The 21,219-nt window shown below is 40.2% G+C and overlaps 3 protein-coding genes and 1 non-coding gene across 6 annotated transcripts in view; 1 reads left to right on the top strand and 3 right to left on the bottom strand.

Annotated features, from left to right (window-relative positions):
• Positions 1-995: 995 nt before the first annotated feature.
• LOC118410046 (poly(A) polymerase beta-like) lies at positions 996-13,314 on the bottom strand. The gene is made up of 21 exons (XM_035811520.1): positions 13,130-13,314; positions 11,524-11,688; positions 11,193-11,259; positions 10,982-11,063; positions 10,469-10,578; positions 10,186-10,239; positions 9,837-9,948; positions 9,294-9,383; positions 8,654-8,792; positions 8,406-8,481; positions 7,882-8,002; positions 7,278-7,416; positions 6,940-7,053; positions 6,460-6,560; positions 5,872-6,011; positions 5,355-5,483; positions 4,893-5,012; positions 4,261-4,425; positions 3,487-3,579; positions 2,793-2,873; positions 996-2,388 (listed from the first exon to the last, which is right to left on the bottom strand). Exons 1-21 carry the CDS (start codon positions 13,144-13,146, stop codon positions 2,290-2,292), a joined length of 2,214 nt encoding a protein of 737 aa, XP_035667413.1. The 5' UTR covers positions 13,147-13,314; the 3' UTR covers positions 996-2,289.
• Positions 3,763-3,907, bottom strand: LOC118431121. The gene has a single exon (XR_004832931.1). It is a non-coding gene; the product is annotated as a small nucleolar RNA SNORA79 (small nucleolar RNA).
• A 164-nt stretch (positions 13,315-13,478) lies between the features above and the next one.
• Positions 13,479-19,200, top strand: LOC118410109 (seipin-like). 3 transcript variants are annotated; one of them, XM_035811631.1, is made up of 10 exons: positions 13,479-13,908; positions 14,561-14,663; positions 15,108-15,183; positions 15,436-15,503; positions 16,121-16,255; positions 16,723-16,820; positions 17,056-17,267; positions 17,586-17,669; positions 17,870-17,955; positions 18,267-19,200. In XM_035811631.1, the coding sequence occupies exons 1-10, from the start codon at positions 13,649-13,651 to the stop codon at positions 18,354-18,356; spliced, it is 1,212 nt and encodes a 403-aa protein (XP_035667524.1). In that variant the 5' UTR covers positions 13,479-13,648; the 3' UTR covers positions 18,357-19,200. The 3 variants fall into 3 exon arrangements, with proteins under 3 accessions (XP_035667524.1, XP_035667516.1, XP_035667534.1); XM_035811623.1 differs by having other exon boundaries at positions 15,424-15,503; XM_035811641.1 differs by lacking the exon at positions 17,586-17,669 and having other exon boundaries at positions 15,424-15,503.
• Positions 18,782-21,219, bottom strand: part of LOC118410164 (phosphatidylinositol-glycan biosynthesis class F protein-like) — a 4,592-nt gene continuing 2,154 nt past the window's right edge. The window contains exons 3-5 of the mRNA XM_035811700.1: positions 20,376-20,489; positions 19,839-19,947; positions 18,782-19,649 (exon numbers count right to left, since the gene is read on the bottom strand). Of these exons, the coding sequence (XP_035667593.1) occupies positions 19,536-19,649; positions 19,839-19,947; positions 20,376-20,489 (337 nt within the window). The 3' untranslated portion in view covers positions 18,782-19,535. The remainder of the gene's footprint in view (positions 19,650-19,838; positions 19,948-20,375; positions 20,490-21,219) is intronic.

The following is a 21,219-nucleotide window of genomic DNA, read 5'->3' as shown; positions in this document are numbered from 1 at the left end:
AAGAAAATGATATGAGCACGGATGGGCGCAAGAAATGGCACACCAGTTTTTGTTTACATGACAACAAACACCGACCTACATGTATAGTTTAGTTCCATTTTCAGTCGCTCCAGCAACAATTTATGTACATGAGCAATTTATGTACATCAACATGAGCTCAGACTAATCATGACACAGTTTCATTCCTGACAGAGCGATGGGCTTTTGAAACGTACCTAACAAATCATACCATGACAACTTGTGATCATGTAACGTAAGCCCACTGAAGACTCATGAAAAAGGAAGTGTTTACTGCTGCTGTTCTCCGCAACGTCTACTTCCAAATTTCATCCAATTGTGTGAATACATGTTACCTTTCATATCTCATTACCTTGCTGTCTTCTTGGACATATCTACTGTACGTCTCCCCATGTACGCCATACAGGATTTCACTTTGGGGGTTGATGTCTCTAGTTGTCTTGGGTACAGGGTTCTTCCAAGAGAGGGTTAACAAGTAGATGGTTCCTGGTCTTCAGGCAACTGCATGTCGTTTCTCTGTCCCCACTTTAAGTCCACTTCTTCCATTCTCCAAGCAGAGGTTTTGGGCAGGGAGTAGTAGCCATGGTTTCTTCCGGTTGCTGTAAGAAATCCCGGCCACTATTTTCCCCAATCAAAATCTCTGCTTGGAAAACACATTTTTTCACGAGATAGCAGTGGCACAGCTGACCACTGGTACATGTTTAAGGGTGAAGTAAAGCCTAGCCTCCTTTTAGAAGTCTGCCAAGCTAGTAAATCCATGGTGCAGTCTACAAACAATGTTGTTTGTACTTATTTTCCTGCCTTGTAACCATTTGGGTATAAATATTGGAGTGTGCAGTTCGTAGGTACAATTCAAAGTAAAACTACATACATTTGCATGCTGTGATACACATATAAACATCAATATCACGTTCCTCTACATAATCTTAGTATTGACAGAAAAACAATGCGCAAAGATGAGCCTGAGACACAACAGCTTGAAAATAGAGCCTTTTATTCGGAAATGATCACCATGTACAAACAAAAACCATATGGTCGAATGGAAAACAGAAGTGTTCAACATAAATGCCATGGTCCAAAATCACAAAACATTTCCAGTTCATAATAATGCAATTGCATCCCATGCAGGCCTAGACCTAGCTAGCTAGACGGACCAAGGCACTTCCTACGTCAAAGTTAAAAGCTGATGAACTCGCAATTTTGGTTCAAGCAACGGTGATACTTACCCCAAACTGGATTCGTTTTCCTCAAGTGTACAGTGATATCATGACATGAAGGTGGAAGGGCGCCAAGGTAGATCTAACTGGCTAGTGCCTTGGCCAAAACATCAAACTGATACTCCACCTAAACATCTGTCCACATCTTACACAGCTTCAGTTAACACTGAGATCTTTCTCTTTCTGTGTATCTCTTCTATATTGAGATATTTCGGCTGCTTGAAAGAGGAAAAAAAGCGAAAAAAAGGTGTGTGTAGTGCGTGACAGTAATGACAGTACACCACCAACAAAAATAGCTCCTTTATTTCTCTACATGAATTTACAGTTACAGAAATAGCCATATTCCAATAAATATCAGGAATGCCATCAGCTATCGGTCATTATTCCCATGGATTTGTTCCTACCAGGCTGTTTCTATGGAAAAATACAGGCGAAGCAGAACAATGCAGCCACAGGATGAACGTAATGTACAAAGGGACAAAAATACATATCCGCCAATACCTGGGGAAGTGTGAAGGTAAGAAATCACTATTGTAGAATGTACACAACTACCCATCAAAATCTAAAACAAAAATCAACCTAAAAATATTAAGGACTACATGGATTAGTATGAACCAAAACAACAGTGTAAATCTAATCTACATAAAATGTACAGATTCCAGGCAAGTCTTGCCTCTCTACTTGTCAGTACTCCTACCTATGTCCTGGAACTCCTACTCAAGTACAGTGCCCCCAAATAATCATTTCCAGTTCAGAAACACCATCGACCGAACTGAGAAGATTACGAAACATTTACGGTGCCTACGCGTCTAGTCAATTAAAATGATAAGTTAGCACAGGACAGGTTATTGACAATACCCTAATCAATCCTTTCACCCCTAGTGATCCATTCAGCAGAAAAAAAAACTGACCATTATTTTACCCAGCTTTTCCTGCATGGTAGGTTACACTATCCAGCCATGAGTCCCACTGACCAACCTGACAGTGGCAGTCCCTAAAGTCCCAATATGGGAGCCCTCTTCTTCAATTCCCGCCCCGCAAACCATCCATAGCCCTATTTCAACCTGAGTTTGATGGAATTCTTCACCACGCTGACGTTGGCAGTCGTCGTTCTAGGGGAGGAGATGTCGGGAAGCTCGCCACTCGGAAGCCTCTGTGGAAATGTTACAAAAAGAGAAGTGTGTTCCTGAATAGTTTCATCCCAGGATGATAGTAAAACACAACAAAGTTCTTCTTTTTATCTGCCGACATTTTGGTAGTTCTAGTTCTCAGTCAGGGTGGGGAGAAATAAGTCATTTTTGTCATGACAAATGTAGCCAAAGAAAAAGTATGGGTGTTTTCTGTAGACTAGTACACAGTATAAATTGACTTGTGGTGGCAAGTTGGGGTGGTGGAAAAACAGCACAGGCTAAAAAATATACTGTGTCACTTTTGGTGTACCATACATACAAAATATACAAAATTAACTTATACTTTTATAGAACTTTTCATTTAATATCAATCAGTGTCAAAGAAGCAGAACTATTTCTTCCCTATATGGTTGAAAGGAGAACCAACCTGCACTCTATTTTGGTCTATACTGGGGGGTGTAGCAGGATTCTTCATACTTGCTTCATCTTCTTCCACTGTCAATGGAGACTGCAAAATATCCAACAAAAAAAACACAACATACACAAGCAGCATTGAAGAGAATGCAATGGTGAGAAATTACATGACAAACTACAGTTCACACGAACTTTCGTATCAGCCAGTCCAACATACCTCCGCAGCTATATATTGTATCATAAAAAAATCAGATCACTAGCAAGAACTGCTACATTTCGACTTTAAATGTTATTGTCTTGAACAGATTTCATCCAGATCAGTTGTGTCTAAAAGAAATTTGTTGTCCTTAACGCTGCATGGTTCTAAGTCACACAAATGTTTTGTTACAGTTGCCATGAAACTACTGGGATAGAATACCTTTAACTTTGGAAATTGGAATTATGTTACTTTTGCTCTCTATAGTTACTTTGTATGTTTCTATATGTTCTTAATTGTAATGTGTAAATATGAATGTGTAGACCACACGAAGAATAGCCTCTTATGAGGCTAATTGTGGATATAAATAAATTCAACCCAACTCAAAATGTACAGCTATTACAAGCAAACCAGGAAAGATATAAAAAAGAAATTTTGGATTGCTTTCAGTGAGACTGACAAAAAACTAACATACAAGCCTAGTTATGCCTGTGGCTAACTGTGCACCTACCTGTCTCTGTAATTTTTGGTCTGGTCCTTCATTGGAAGGGGAATGTGATCGTTTGGGAGCAGGCTCGTTGCCGTCTACTGAAGTATCCACATCCTGAAGGAACAACTCAACTTGCATGAATTCTGACTACTTTGCACAAATCAACTTACCAAGCAGCTTGACTACTTGGTTCCAGATATCAACAGTGATGTTACTGATGGACAGCCACTCATGAAGTATGGCAAGTACTAGTTTGCAGTCTATGTTACTATGGTTTGGTCAATACTCTAGTGTGTGTAATGTACAAATCCGCAAGTCCATTGTCAGCAGGATGCCTGCAACCGGCAGTGCCGCTACAGTGGGTGAAGGCAATTTGACATTTCTCTTCGACAGCATAAAATCACACCAGCCAGTCTCAGGGTGGCATGAGGAACAGCTGTCGCACAATCAGCTGAAGCCTTTGTATAAAGCTTAAACATGTTGATAGAATATGCAATGTAAAATTTTTGGGAGTGAATTTCTGTTGAACCAACGGTCTAGACCTCAACAACATACAAAGTCTGTTGACATTATATCACACTTAGTCGTTCATCTTGAAAAATACTCCATAGATGGTGTATGACTAGTGCAACAACACTTCTGGGTGTTACGACTGATGACAACTGATGCTAGTTTTCATTCAAACCTTCAATTTTATGTGGTCTCCTGCCAGACCTTTCCTTCAAACTACATGAGAGGCAAAGAAACTACTTGGTGTGACTATGGCCTGAGTATAAATGCCTGATGCTCAGGTACCTTTGCCTCCTGCTTGTCAGGTGAAAGCTGCTTGTCAGCAGCTGCCTTAACCTCTGAACCCTCGGGCGGGGGAGACTGTGTGGTGTTGCCGTCTGCTGTGGTGTCTGGTGTGTCAGGGGAATGTGGCCTCTTTACTTCTGTAGTGCCTGCTGCAGAACCATTGGTCTGCAAAGAACAAGATTAATCATTAATGCTTTAGAGTTTTGCGCACTTTGTGCAGAACATCAACTTGCAACTGTCCAACACCTTCTTACAATGTATGTTCAGCACATTCAAACATATAAACCATATTCAATCAAATTTTATCTCAACAAACACTAAGGACTGAGAAAAATGGCTGATCATTGGAGGTGGTTGCTCAAAACATGAGGGTCTTGACTATGTACATTTGGATGGGATTGTTTTAATACTTGTCTAATACAGTATATCAGAGATTAGTATTAAAATGTATACCATTCCTTTATTGAACAAGACAAAATCTGACGTGGCAGAACATATATAAATTGTACTGCCCACTCTGGCTGACATACGAACATACAGAAACTGCACTGCAGAAATTCAGACAAATGGACAAGCCCAAAACTCCCATACTCCTGGTGGATGTACAAAGTAAAATTGAAATCAACACATACCTCTGTGACACTGTCGTCCAGTGTCCCGTTTGCAGTAGGTTCGGGTGTGGTGGTCCCCTGTTGTCTCTCTGCCTCAGGGAGGGGGGGAGAAGCCGAGGTGGGCGGCGGGGTGTCGGTGTCCTGTACAAACAGTTACATAGCAGTTGGGCAAAATTTCTAGAACCAAACCAAAATCTGTGCTGGTAAGAGGTATACATGCAACTAAATTTTACCTTCACAGGAGTGAGGAAAGATCATCTCACTACAATCCAGTTGCACTTCATCAGTACCTTGACAGGCTGTTGTATTTAGTCTTCATCAAACAATTGGATGCACGAAAGCAGATGTCACAAATGATGATACTCAAGAGGAAATCATTCTTCATTCAATAAAACATAGAGACAGCAGAACAAAGATATTTTTGAGGAAGTGACAAAATTTCTTTTATGCATATAATTGACAAAGAAGGTTCTTGATTCGTACCTCTGTTTTGGTGCTGAGCTTCCTGACTGTGACAGGAGTGGTCTGGGCGCTGCCCGGGGTAGACGCTGGGCTGATCCCGGAATCAAGACTGATCTTTTTCCTGGGTGGGGTCTCCCCTGCCTCTTCACCCTGGACAAACATATTACAAAATATTACCTTGAAAAAACACAAATTAGAGATTACAAGATATCACATTGAACAAACACAGATCAGGGATTACAAGATATCAGTTTCTTGGATATTGAAGTTCTTTCACATATCGCAAATTGTTCTGACCTGCCATGTTTTTGTAGCCCCTTTGATACCCTCCTCAGAGCAATGATAACAGGGGTTATCTTTCTCCCCACAAAGTGGTATTGCGAGGAGAAAGTGGTCCCAAACATTGTTGTGAAAAACTTCAATATCCAGTCTTGTTGTGGACTCAAATTTGTCTCGACTTCCATGGCCACAAAAACTTACAATAGCAAAAAGACTGATTAAGTGGACAACAAATGGAGGCTAAAATGCAAAGTATTACCTGTGCTGGAAGAGACCTCTTCTTGTTGAACTTGAGGAGTGAAGGTGGGAGGTACTCTCCCAGCTGTTTCCTTCTTACAGACCGGGCCTCAATCTTCATCCCTTCCTTCAGGGTACCATTGGATATGGCCTGCCTGTGAACTGAAGAACAAACAGAGAATTACATTTGTACATGAAATACAGTCATGCCTTTCTAATGTGACCACTCTACAGACTTCAAGAAGAAAATGTTCACAGTAGCCAGGAGGATTCTTTATGCTTGAGTGAATGATAAGGAAAACACTCGAAAGGGACCATCCAAGGTTGTCCACAGTTGCCACAGATGGGCCTTATGAAGAAGCCTTCTTTAGTACACATGTGACTGTATATCAACGTTCAGGAGGTTCTTAGGCAGCAATAGTGAGTGATTTCAAACTCCTCCATGTCTTTGTCATCATGTTATCTAAGTTCCTCAGAGTCAGAAGAAACACCAAGACGTGTTTTGTGAGACACAAAAAGACTGACCAGGGATGCTGACTACAGCAGTAAAATCACATTTTCATGTATCACTACAAATGATTCGACCCAAGCCCACAGATGTCTATCTTACCCGTATCAGTGAAGGACTGGATCTCAAAGGTCAGGTCGATGTTCCCTCCCTCAATCTTATTGAACTGGAGCCCGATGAACCAGTTGGTCACAAACACATCCCTGCAGAGTAAATACAGTAATACCTTACTACATTCAGTCTATATAAACTTTGATACGTTGTGAGCTTGGTACAATGGTGCCATGTTTATTCATCATAACACAAATATTTCAAACAAGGTATTTAGAAATGGCCAACTTTGCCGCATTTACCTATACTGCTTTGAATCAGAAACACTCCCATCCACACGCAAAAGCTATACCATAAACAATACTTCACCCCGGAAAAGTTTAACTGTAATTTCTGTAATTGGACTAACCCAAAATCTTTGACTGAACAGCTCCAGTCTTTGTCAAGGAATGAACAATCCACTGCTTCAAAACAACAATGCAGAGAACCAAAAGGTGGCTTTAAAGAAGGCTGATGATACAATGTACTTACTCCTGGGGGTTAAGAGGAGGGTACTGCTTGGGGTTGACATGTGCCAGAGCGATGTAAGCTGTCCTCTCCAGGTTACCTATCAATATCCTCACCTTGGATTCCACCAGTCCCACCCTGGAGAAGACAGAAGAAAGACACACATTATTCTTCTATAACTTGCAAGTCTGTTTTCCTTGTCATCATGTTTTCTCTGAAAATTAAGCTTAACTAAAGTGGCTCTTTGGCATTGTAATTGTTCAAGCACTGTTGTACTCAGCAACTTTAACATCAGGGTCGATACCTCTCTTCAGATTGCCCAGAGAAAAAGTGAATTCTGGGTAGCAAACAGAATTGCTTACCATTCCAGGTGATGCTCTTTTGAAGTTGCAGACGTGCTGAGAACGATGTAGTGCTTGTATTTGCCAAAGAAACTACCAGGTTCAAATAGTTTGTCCCATGTGGCTTTGCCTTCGAAGATCTCTTGGGTAACTTGTAGACCTGCAGTGATGCAATAACACATCAGGGTGAAAAAACTACCTGCATATGCTGGCGAGGAAAGATTAAACAGGAGCTGTGCAGGTATTAATACTGGATCTGTGCAGGTATTTCTCATGTCTACCTGCACCTAACCTGCACTGTTCTATGATAAAAGCAGCCGGTGACACACGGATGACATACGGCTGGTATTGACTAAAAATGCCTAGCATTCTTCATCATAGCATCTTTAAATACAGAAAACAAGACTCAAAAAGGCATTACAAAGAGTGAAATCAAATGGCAAAACATTGTTTTTGATAGACAGAAGGGTAATTTACTAAAGAAACTTAGTGGTGCAGGAAAAACTTGTCAAGTAAAGGCGATTTGGAATGATAGCTCTATCTTTACAGATATGCAGAAAAATGTATTTTGAACCCTATAAATGGTACTGTGACTACTGTAACAGAGAAGGTGGGAGAGCCTGACCTATCTTGAACTCCTCCTGCATGATGGCACGAGTGGACAGGGAGACGTTGTAGGTGGAGTTCTGCTGGGGGTAGGCCGGCGTGATGATGGGCATCAGGTGGAAACGGTCCATGGGATTGGTCTGGTAGGGACAAAAACATCACCACATTTTGTCTTAGTTCAGTTTTATTGAGCTTAATTCTGCTACCACAGACCATGGGCACGAACTTGAAAAAAATCAGTGATGGACTGATCATCGTCTGGTGGTAGACCATTGTACCCTTACCAGAAGTAAGCAACCTCTGGCAGAAAATAGAGAAACAGCACTGCAGCAACAAGAACTATAGCACCCAACAAGACCTCCTGGAAACACACAGACAAGCCCAAAACAATACTTCTTTCCCTTAGTTTGAGATCATTCCATCTGTAAGATTTGCTTGATCCAATCTTCTTCTGACTCAGATATCATGGGTTTTTGTAGGATAATACTATTTATGATGCCTGATACTACTGTAAAGGAAAATTCAGACGAAAATTTGACTTACTCTTGGGTCCCAGACTTGGAAACCAAGTCTATTATTCTCATCAATCTGTTTCAGCAAAACAGGCTGGGGCCACTCCCTGGAATAAGAGAACATCGCTTAGTCTTCCTTGCCTGTGTGCCGAGCAGTGACAGGGGCCAGAAATAGTCACAAAGCAGATACATCTGACACTCATCTAAAAAAATAATACATAACATTGCAACATATAACATTTACCAACAAAGTTGTAACAGTCTGGGGTTAACACTTACCACCTAGAAAAGACTAGAAAGAACTTGTGGATAAGGGTAGAAGCGATGGCGTTTGGGTACAGCTGGCAGGTCCTGGCCACCAACATGGCCCAGGATACTCCGCCCAGGAAACCCAGCACGTTGGAGTACACCCCTCTTCCTGTAGGTAGATATGGCAGTTTTCTCAACTGTTCAACTAATATGTTCAGTTGTACTTTTTGTACTGTTACCATCCCAAGAACTAGCGCTTTGTAATAGCCAAATTTGTAAATGCAAGTTAGACAAGACCTGACTGCATGTCTCCCATGGCTAAATTGTAAGTAAAGACAGGGACAGGAAAGTACATGAATGTGTAATAAAACTGGTCAGGTAAGTGCTAACATTCGATGATCATTACAACCCCACTGATGACATACTATCTGATGTTGCCTGACTTTTTGTTGGACATGCTGGTTTAGTAGCCAGGAATGGACTAGCCTGGATGCCAGACTGTTTCCAGAGCTGCCTTCTTGGCTCTAGGGGCAACAGGCATGAAACAGCCTGGCATTTGGGCTAGAGAGGGACAGCTCAGAGTCTTGCCTATCAGTTGTTAGCAATATATCCTTTATTCTTTTCAAAACATGAGATCAGTTTAAACCAAGGACATTTAACAAGTACTCACTCTTGGCCCAGAGTTTGATAGCCCTGAGAGCCAGGCGGAAGTTCTCCCTGTTGGGCACCAGGTGGAGCATCTCATCAGTGACCCTACAGCCTGTCAGGACACAGGTCAACAGGAAGAAATAAACATCACATCCGACCAATGGATACTGAAGTTCTTTCAAACAATAGAATATTGCTCTTAGCTGCCGAATTGATTCAACTATTCACAGATGGAATCCTACCATATATACATACTGCTTCTTCTTTCAAAACAAATTCAATTCACAGCAAGGTATAGCCAAATATACAAATAAAGATCCTGCCATGTAAACAAATAAACAGACTGCACCCCAAATCATAAGATCCTACCACCACGTGAAAACAGATTTTACTTCATTCCAACACAGGACTCAGGACTCATCAAAGTTTCCATATTGATAATGATGTGTACAAACACACATAAAATTTCATTATAGTCCTGCCACCAACCATGCAAGTCAACAAAGCTGTGCATTACTTTGATAGCAAGACAGAATCTATACAAGAACTTGCCCTTGTGACATACCATTCAGACTCCTGACACATCTCTGGTCCAGGTTCTTCAGGAGGACCTCCTCTCGAAGGTCCTGGTCCTCGGGGACTTGAGGTAACGCCAGTCGGGCAAACAGGATATCAAGCTAAGACAGAGATAGAAATATGTAAAACACCATGCATGGAGATAAAAATCTGGTTCTTGCAAATTAAACTTAAGAATAAAAAGATCTCAATGTGAAATGATTCAGTTAGGGCTGGACAGACTTACTTAATGCTGAGCAAGCATCTTTTTAATCTGGCAATCACAAAATGATTATGCATACTACACAAGTGTATTTTGAGCCCTATCAATAAATATCATTATCGGTATGATACCTTACCTCAACACCATCAAAGTCTAATTTGATGACAGGAACAAATGCTTCTTCAACACCCTGAAACAAAGGAATACATTACGATTAAAGTCCAGTAGAACAGCACGAAAACGTTTTACTCAATGTTGTTCTCATACAATACAATACAATACAATGCAAGACGTGTCATATCCAAATATCTAAATACATGTAGTAATATACTAGCAATAGAGTAATATACTAGCAATGATGTAGTAACTTAGTACAGGCAAAAAAACAATTACATATACAAGAACACTTCTCAGCTTACCCTAATATCCGTGGTTTCCTTCTGGTCTTTCAGAATTTCATAGAATGATGAAAAGAAGTCTGATCTGTCGACATGACGAGGTGCTACACACAGGGTATCAATATCAGCACCTGCAGAAAAATGAATGTTTTAAATATCCAACAAAAACTGGTACAAAGTTAAGGAAATCAACTGTAGGTCACACCAGAAAACTGTTATAAAAACATTTACAGATCAAAGTGACCACAGTGTGAACCTAAAGAATGGTATAATGGTGCTCACCATCATATTGTAATCCTTATACCATGATATTGATTTTCACAAATACGGATTTCCTGATGAATTTGTGCTTGTCTCTTTAGAAGGCAAATCTATATTAGATTTACTCTTAACTTCAAGATAATGGTACCACTTTGTATTTGAAAAATGAAAATGCTGGAACTTTCACCCACAAAAGGGGGCTCTGTACCCTTCTTAAGTTAAACCAGCACCATCCAGCTATGAATATTCAACGAATAGCTGTGATGGCCTCACCTGCTCCATGGACACCCAGCCTGTAGGAACCAAAGGTGTAGATTTTCCCTCCCACTGTCTCAGCTATTGCAGGTGGCATATTCTGCAATAGAAAATAAGTGAACATATGAATGATACAATAATACTGTACATATAAATGTTGCAAATGAGTATCACACATATAAATGAAATTGCCATGAAATAAGTTGTTATGAGACTAGCCGATACTTACCTTGGCTAGACTGACTTGTTTAATCCACTCCTTTACTAGTTTGTTCAACTTGCCCAAGACCACCATTCTGTAACAAAGTGGTAACATATGACTATATATTGCAAAATGTCATTAATATAAGTTGTTGATACTCTTTAAGATGTTACTTGTGTATCTGTCAAAAAAATACTTCACTTTTACTACGAGGCAATGTTTATCTCTTACATCTTACATCCCTCCCTGTTTTCTTGTGAACTTTAAAGAATGTCTACCCCAGCCAATAAAAGATAACTGTCAAGTAAGGAGGGAAAAAAGCAACATCATTGACTATCTTGTTCCAGTGCTTACATACCTATGCGTGAGTCCCTCCTCTGTGTCAAACACATTGTAAGGCTTGAGTGTGTTCACCAGCTTCACATTCAGGTCAATGTCAAACTTGGTGGGTTCTGATAGGCTGATGGGAGATGTTATACCAGGGTACTTCCTGGGGGTTTGGCTGTCCCCAGCTTCTTTACCACTGCAGAAAAAAAGTGTAAATAAATATACACAGCATCTAACATATAAATGTAGCATCAAACATATAACGGTGTAGGTGGGGGAAAAATGACACTGGCCCAATTGGGTCAGTACAGGAGGACATGATCATCACTTTAACTTGGCAATCAGGCCAAAGGACTTGTCCAACCCTGTACACAAATAGAGTGTATACTGAACTCAATATGATGATGGCAACTGTCATTCCATTCATAGATATATATGTAGGACGGCCTTGAAAAAAACTTTTATAATCAGTTACTAAATCACTGGAAAAATTCTGGATAAGACAATTGGTACATTTGTATCATTGTTTCTTAAGGCGCTTATAAAGAAAGCACAAACAAGCTGCACATGGACCCCTTTATATATTGTACCTTACAATGAATCAGCACAGGATTGAGCCAGTAATGGTTTCCCGTCTGCAATTTTCTGTGATTTCTGAATGCGTGAAGTCACTAAGTGCTGATTCACGCGTTCTCGCAAATCGAAACCTGATTCGATCAAGTGACAATATCTCCGGAAGCGTTCAGGACCCAACGGCCATGTTCATGTGCATTCCAAAAATTTGAAATAATGGGTTCCCAGCGCTCAGATTTTCAATGAGTTTCACCACCCAACGATATTGCATCTTTGCTCTAGATATGCAATAGCTAGCTCCGTTCTAGTGTTATTCAAATTTATTGTGTGTAAAAACTGAATTGGAAAAACTGAGTTTCAAAGCCCTAATAATGCATTTAATTTTAAACAATGAAATTAAATAAAATAAAAATAACTAAATGTCATTACTCTACTCTACTAATCTATGATTATCATTTACATTTTTTTATCTAGCACAAAGGAATGGCTATCCAGTGATTAGTGTTAATAACTAGTAACAAGCTGTTGACTAGGGGAACATGAGGCACAAATAATTTTGCTTCTTTTCTTCTGCATTCATTTGGCCATGCTTTGGCCAAGCTAACCACATAGGAATCAAAACAAGAGGTTTCATTGGCAAAAAAATTCAGGCTTAACAGGGTAGACATTGTTACGGCTTTAAAATAGGAAAAACGACACCCATGGGACCTTGAGACTAACCAACAACACTTCCCAGTGAGTCACATAATTATTTGCTGACGATGACGCGGCTGTTGTTTCCATGCGAAGCGAGTCACATGGCCTTGAGTCGGTAGTGCCCTGAGCGGGTGCGTGGTCACTACAGAACGCCTACATTTCTGTACATTTTGAGAACAGTCCTATATCTCATATAACGAAAGTTTACATTCTGCACGGAACAAAGCAAAAACACAACCCGAGTCATTTCTCACATCGCTTTGCTTTGTTTGGAGCGCCATTTTCAAAACTCACTTCTCCTTCCCTACTTTGCTGAGTTAGCAGTACGCCCGGACCGGGTTGCATGGGTACAAGAGGAGGTTACGTACCTTGCCATAGTGGCCATCGTGGTATATCCGGGGAAGAAGTTGCAATTTAGCTGACCATTTCCCTGAAATTGTCCGAATTACGGAGTGGGGAAAATGGCGGTCTTTCTTCCGGAAAAAACTTGAAGTGTGAATGAAGTCTCGTTCGGGCCACGTGATCATATAACTCCATGTCGTTCTATCTGCCAGTGTCGTATCAAAGACCAATCTACTTCACCTTAATATAGCTATGGAAATATATGATTATGGTAGTGCGAAATGTCAAACCTTACATTTATATTTAGGTTAGTTGCAGATGAAAATATGAATCTCGCCCTGCCCGAGATTTGACGAGATTTACTTTTGACCCTGAAGATCTGAGCAGTGCACGCTGGGAAAATATTCCATGATTGGCATGAGATTCGAACCATTAGGAAGTGGTTCACCAACAAGGTGTTTCGGTCGATTTCTCATCCTTTTCCTGGCGATACGACCTGTGCCATCATAAAGCCAAAGACTAGAAGATGTGTATTACATAGGTAAATGTTTGCTAGAGCGACGCACGACGAAATGGCGGGCCCAACGGCTGTGGAGGTGATCCAACATCCCTCCCTGTTTTTGCGATGGATGCAGAGTGCTTCGGGAAAACTGCTCATCAAATTTAAGTACACGGCACTTCGCGGCTTCATCTTACTCCTGCTCCTGCTGCTTGTCTTCTGGATCTCCGTGTTCCTGTACGGAAGCTTCTACTATGCCTACATGCCGACCGTGTCACATGTCCGGCCTGTGTACTTACAATTCAGGTGGGGCAGTGTTGTGGTGCATGTTAACCTCCAAGCAGATGTTTGGTGGTACATGTACAAATTTGTCAAGTTTTCTGGCCGAATGGCATTCTGACAGTCTTCAGTTTGAGGTACGGGGATATCAGTGAAGCTGATAAGTCGGAAAATATTACAATTATCCACTGAAACATCTGCTTGGAAATTGATATAGGTCACAAATTTAGCATACATAAAACAGGAAGCTGACATCATGTTATCTAGCCCCAAGGGATGTTCTGACAGCTGTGACAGAAAAAAAGCCTAATTACTAGTATAAAGCTTTTGGAAGTGAGCAATGACACGTGATGCCCTAAATGTTTAGAGTTTGTCTTCAATATTCTGTGATTGGGCTCTACCACTCAAAAAGCAGGAACATAGCATGTTGAGAACACAGAATACAAAGTATCGAAACAAAAGTTCCACCGCAGTACCTTAGAAAGCAGCAGAGTAGCCCTGTTATGAACTTGACCTTTATTTTTCTGACCTCTACCTGCCAACCAAATAACTATCATAAGGATCCAACCATACTTAATTAAGTTAAGGCAAAAGCTGTCAACAAACACAGAGACAAACACACAAGCAAATGGCACTGAAAGCATAATGAATGATAACATCATTTACTATGTCACTACAGTACCGACTGTGACAGTGTCAACTCACAGCAGGCACGACTCTGCGCCTTCCCATCAGCCAACGTTTCCTTCACCAGAGACCCAAGGAGAGATCCTAGAGAAAAGGTGAATACATAAATGTAGATTGTACAATATAGCTGTAAGCCAGTCCAGAAGGGCAAAGAACTGTACTGGATCATCTTGAGAACTTTTTCAATGCTTATATGTAAAAATTTAACAACTTGGCACCTTCACAACCTGGCACCTATTGGATCAGGACAACTTGGTTCCATTATCCAAGATGTTTCGCTGTCAAGAGTGTGCTTTACTCTAACCGTAACTCAACTCTAACTAACTTTAATTCTAACTCAACCCTAATGTAAACCTAACTTTAACCCTAACCTATTGGCATGACCTGCAAGTTGTCCTGATTGACTATGGGTCAACTTACCCAGGTGTTAAGTTGCCATGATATCCTACATGTGTATTTTGTTAAAGAAGTTATTTTAGGTCTTACAGTTGACAAAACCTCTTACCCATCCTAATCTATGCAATGTTGACACTTTACAGCTCCTTGCCATGGGCCAGGTGTATGAGATCAGTTTGGACCTGGAGATGCCAGAATCACCGGTTAATCAGAACCAAGGTCAGTTCAGTCAACTTCCAGCTTGTCCCTGTTAGCACTGAAAGATGTTAAATATTCTGCTTTTGGAATATATTGGCCTTAAAGTTTGGCATTTTTTATGAGTTTGATAATTTCATGTCCAGTATATTGAAAATTTGACATGTGAAATGGTACTTTCAACATGGTAATCTGTTGATTATATGGAACTTTATTACAGTCTAGCAACATGGAAAAATAAAATCGCTTGAACTAAAATTACAGCTCGTTCTGCAGGCATGTTCCTTATTGAGCTCACCTTCTACACTGTGAATGGGGAGATTTCATACAAAACTGCAAGACCAGTAAGTATGGATCCTTGGCTAATCGTCTACTGTTCAGTTCATGTACACAATGATTGCTTGTCCAAGGTATTGAGGTTTGAAATTTGCTACATATTCCTGATAATGTGACCATTTGTACCTAATGTTTAGTACCCAGAAAAATCAGCCATCACTATGTAAACTGATCTTCATGGCTCTTTCAACCAATTGCTGACATCATGTGCCTATAGAGTAACCTTAAGTGTTTGGTCATGGTTGTTCATTTGGTGATCTCATCATGGTCATTTATAATCCTTTTGAAGATGACAATAGGTTAGCCAAAACTCTGGTATACATTGATTTGATGATTACTACTTTCCCAATTACCTGGTACATCTCAGAGTATTCAGTTACATGGAGTTGAGTTATTAGTTCCAATATAGTTTCAAGCTAGGTCCCATGGTCTGACCCTAGAATCACATTCTCTTGTAATCTCACACTAGAATCACATTCTCTTGTAATCTCACCCTAGAATCATGTTCTCTTGCAAGTTGTAGCCCCACTATGAGACCAAGGTTTGCAATAGTGTGGGATTGTATTTACAGTGTACCGGTATGTATAAGTGGAACACAGTACAGCTGCCTGCTCTCTCTCCCCAGACCATGTTGCGGTACAAGTCTCCGCTGCTCCAGGTGCTGCACACGCTGGTGTACTCCCCCCTGCTGGTGTTTGGTGCTGCTGAACAGAAGCAGGTGCTGAGTGTGGTGCTGGCTGAAGAGTTCCAGGAACCTGCTGTAAGTCTGATGGACACACTCTCCAGAAAGATAGACTATGTCTCAATGTTTCAGTGTAAACTATAAAGTTTATGTGTCTTCAAACAGCCCCTTAACTTTAGTGAGTTCAGAACTGTAAGATCCTTTATTGAGCATTGTGTGTATCTTTCATTGAGATTGATCTAGGAAGTGGTTTCTTAGCATGATTAATCTTTTTCATATCGGTCCTACCATTGATGAGCTCTCAAGTGGAGGGGCCATCAGCCCTGCTCAGTCAGTAGTGTTGGTTGCACACACAAGCTCATTCATACATCCAAATGTGAATGCCAGAAATCACTTGTGTTCTGTATTTCATGTGAATTATCTACATGCCTTGATTACTTCCTTGAAGTTTGCTGTGAGATATTTAACCAATAAATAAACAAGTGGACTTTGAGTAACAGATTGAGCTGTATTAAAATGTGAGTATTCCGCTCTGTTTCCCCCAGCACAAGGCGACGGTTGGAGTTGTAGTGGAGATCCAGACCAGGAACATAGAGGTGTACTCAGCTGTACTCAGGGTTAACGCTTACTTCAAGGGAATCAGGTCATTCAAGTCTTAATATGTTCATTAGAGAGAAATCAAGATATGTTGTAGGATCATATGATAAAGGTATTATTAAGTTGTTTCAGCCATTGTTTTCTACCAGTGCTTTGGAAGTAATCCTCAAATCAAAGCATGGGAAACAAACAAACCAATTTGCCTTGTCAAAATAAAGATCTCTGAAAAAATTTTCCTGTTTTATTTGTTTATTTATTGGTTTTTCCTCTTTTCTGTGCAGGTACCTCATGTTCTACTGGCCGGTACTGTCTGCTGTAATTGGTGTAGGCACAGTCTTCAGTTTCCTCCTTGTCCTGGTGCTCCTGTCCTGGTACCGCTTCTTCTGGGCTCCCGAGGAGGAGTTTGTGGTCACTGTCAACATGGAGCAAACACCAATCAGCATGGAGGAGCGCAGGAGGAATGCTCGCAAGGCTTTAAACAGGGAAAGACTGGGTAAGCCATGGATTTTAAGCTTTTTACATCTATTTTTCAACTGGCGACGACGGCTGAGTGGCCAAATATTTGGCACATCGCTCATAGAATTTCATAAATAGACAACAATATTTTACACATTGTGTGCTTTGTTTAAATCATACTTTTTGTATCTTGCATCATATTCCAATTATAAAATCAAATCCAATTTTGGTTGCTGCATGGCATTAGCAATGGCCATGCAGCAACCAAATAGATGGCGTACAATCTACAAATTAAGCATAATTTACATTTCTGTATCTTTAATTCCATCGTGTAACCAAACAATGACCGTTCCAGCTTTAGGGCATCATGTGACAGTCCAGGCCAGTATCCAGGGCATGTCTACCACCACACAAACTACCCCTACTCTTGCCAGAATAGGTAGGCTAATCAGCACCAATCAGTGATCATTGCCTTCTGTAACCAATCAGATTGCATGATCCATGTAGTGATTAAGTCGCAATTTTTGCCCCCAGAAGATTAATCACTGTTACAGTAACATATACATGTACCTTTGTACAACCTATAACATTTAAGCCATACAGTTTATGAGTTGTCTTCATCTGGCAATCATCCTTTAGATCCACTCCCATTTGAAGATGAGGAGGATGCAGAGATGAAAGACATCTTAGGGGACACAGAGGATGAAGATGAGGCAGATGAAAAGGTAATTTTCCTCTAAAAAGTCTAAGGTTTTGAACTTTTCTTTGGTTGAGCTGAAGATTGTTAGTAGTGTTATACATACAGTAATTTAAACACTTGCTATCTTGTAACCCGGTGCCATTATACAAACTTTTAATCAGGTGGGAAATAATATGTGTTCCCTTCCGAAGGTAAATTGTATATAAATGTAGTTTTGTCCCATCAGTTTTTATTTTGTAATTTTGTAGCTGTCAGTGCAATTCAGGTCTTGCTGCAAAGTAAGTGTCTTTACTGAAGAGTTGTATTTTTTTTTGTATTTGTTGATACCTTCTTTAGGCACCTCATGTTGATGACATTGACCCTGGTGATGTCCAGGACCAGGACATGGAAGTGCGCCACAGAGCAGCCCACAAGGAAACAACATAGCAAGCTCACAACTTATATTATACTTTAGTGACAGCACTTTGTGTAAACAGTAGGGGTAACCAAAATTATATAACACAGTGGCTGGTAAATGTAAGATGATGTCATGAAATCTAAATGTATTTCTTTTGACATGTATCCTTTGTGCATGTACTGATAATTTATTGCAAAAATTTATATTTTACCATGAAAATCATTCTGCTATACATTTGAACAATCATGTATCATATGATTTGTAAGTTGTATTAATTCTAAGTTGGCTTGCATTGTACATTTGTATGTGACAGACACTGGTGTATGAATTTCTTTTGCTGCTGCTGCTATATCGAGTTCTGTGTCATACATGTATCTTATACAGTGCATGGACTGCAAGTTAGGCTAGAAATAGAGTTGCACTTAAAAAATGATATATGTGCTGACACGAGTACAAAAACATTGTTTCCTTTATTTTGAGAAGGAAAGATACATGTTGCTGAATATTGACAACTACAGACCAATTATTTATAATAGATAACGTAATAGTATAAAATGCAACATTTTGGAAAATGTAACAAGCAGCCTAACTTATTTTTCTAGAATTTGATTTGAAGTATTTTGTTGGGAGATTTTGGTTGTACAAGTGTGCAGTGGATGGGGCTTACTGTTGCAGTGTCAGCTGGCTACAGTAGGAGTAATGTAAAAGCGTGTAACACTTCTACAGGTATTTATTGCATTACATAAAGGACATTGGACCTGAAGTACTATATACAGACCACTGATTTAACATATTGTGACTTATGTACAGTAATAACAACACTGACAAGGTTGCTACATGAAAACAACTAAATAAAATTAAGCTTGAAAACAACAAGATGTCATTGGAAACACGTGTAGTTTTCTGTGACACCGTTCCTATATGTGTTGCTTATACATATACTTACTTCTCACAGATGGTTTAGTACCCAGTCACTACAGATGAAAACATACCACATATCTAGGTCATGTTGTTTCTAGATCCTAAACCCTGGAATATATCAGTGACATCAGCAACACCGAGGGTGTGGTAGTACTCTTGTCCTTTACTGTTCATAGTTCATACATACTTGAGTAAAGTAAGGTAATATACACTGGTGATAGGACACTTGGCTGAGCATGATTAGATGAGCTTGGTGACAGCATAACTTTGTTATTAACTTGTCCCCATCACACCATTTTTCTTGTTGTGTCCAGTCTGTGTCTCTTTGCCTGTATAGCTGAGAGCACAAGTCCTCCAGTGTGGCCAAGGAGAGCGCCAACAGAGCAGGGAATGGGCCAGACCTGTGATGGCAACAGAAAAGCACATTCAATTTTTGTATGGTATTTCTGATAGCATTACACAGTGTGCCAAATACAAGTTCAAAGTAGTATTTTAGGAGATGCTATGTTTAGAGATAAGAGTCTGAATATGTTGTTGTGAGACTGGTGGAGTGTTGTCTTTAAACATGTCTAAATCCCTGTTAGTGTTACCTGCCATGGCCTGTCCCAGTCTAAAGGGATGGGGAAAGCTCCCAGCCAGGCACCGACCACCGTGCACAACACTGTTGTCTGCAGGAAACTCTCAATCTCAGATTCAGGTCTGGGAGGGGAAATGTAAAACACATGTTGAGATATTGAACTGATGTTCGCCTAACATCATGTCAACAAAAACACATTGTCAGGTTATCCAAAGCTCACCAGTACATACATATTACCCCAACTTGTCTTTAGTGACCACTCAAGGAACTTGATCAAAATGGTTACTGTACACAGGTAGCCGATGCAGACAAGATTCTTAGTGTTTGAGTCAGTGGGAAAAATACCATCATAAAAGTTACCACAATAGCTACACAGCTATCATGAGAGATGGACATCAGTACAAGTTTAACAAGTTGGTCTGCAGTTCTACATGCAGGAATCACCTGCTTATTGAAGGGTAAGAAACTGGGTAATGCTAGCTGGCCCTGCATGCCAACTGTTAGGATTAGGGGGTGTTGGAGCAGAAGATTTATAGCTATGTTTGTTTACCTATTGAGCACCACAGCCACCCATGTTTCCAGCCGTGATCCCAGCATGCACCAGCAGGGCAGGGCTGTCAGGGTGGCCATCAGCAGGGCCCAGGAGAAGGTTTCTTCTGTGTCTCTGCAATACAAAAATATGAACATTCAAATGTGAAAATCATTACTCGTTAGTTACAAAATGCTGCAGTCCTGTTGATAAACCTGTTGATATAAGTATCACAAGTATAAATGGAGATGTGACAATACCCTCCTGCACTCTACAATTCACAGAAAATGTTTTGACACTGCAGAAACAAGTGCTTTTAAAAAAAGCTGGCGTTTCGTCTACGTTTATGAGTGTGAACTGTCTTTTTCTTGAAGTAAAATCTGTTAGAAAAAGTCACTCAAGGGCTGTTGCGTCTATAAGAAAAATTGTTATTTTGGAAAGGAGTACTGTTTATTAGCTGGTCTTGGCTTACAACTTTATTTCAAATGTACAATAAGTTCATTATAAAATCTATCAATATACTCAGGTACTTATGTACACTTGAAAAAGCACCATCAGCACTGTGACAAGATTCTATCTAAATTGACTACCAAATGTCAAACAAATATCCAAACCAATTAACAGCTACCTCATCTCTATTATACTGGTTTCCGCATTTACAACATTTCTTCCTTGTTTTCCTGGATAATTTTGCTAATATTCATGAAAATTTCCATACTTTTGTGTCGAGCGGTGTGACTTTCTACATCCGTGTTGTCTGAAAACTTCTGAATGAATTCGATACTGAACAATGGAGCATTTGCTACTGTAAGAAAGGATCGCTGTTTTTGATGGAGTTTCATGCAAACTACATCAAGAGCCTCTG

This window comes from Branchiostoma floridae, chromosome 1, assembly GCF_000003815.2.
Source record: "Branchiostoma floridae strain S238N-H82 chromosome 1, Bfl_VNyyK, whole genome shotgun sequence".
Taxonomy (NCBI): Eukaryota; Metazoa; Chordata; class Leptocardii; order Amphioxiformes; family Branchiostomatidae; genus Branchiostoma; species Branchiostoma floridae.
Note: the sequence above shows the minus strand (reverse complement) of the source record. Positions and strands in the feature narration are given on the sequence as shown.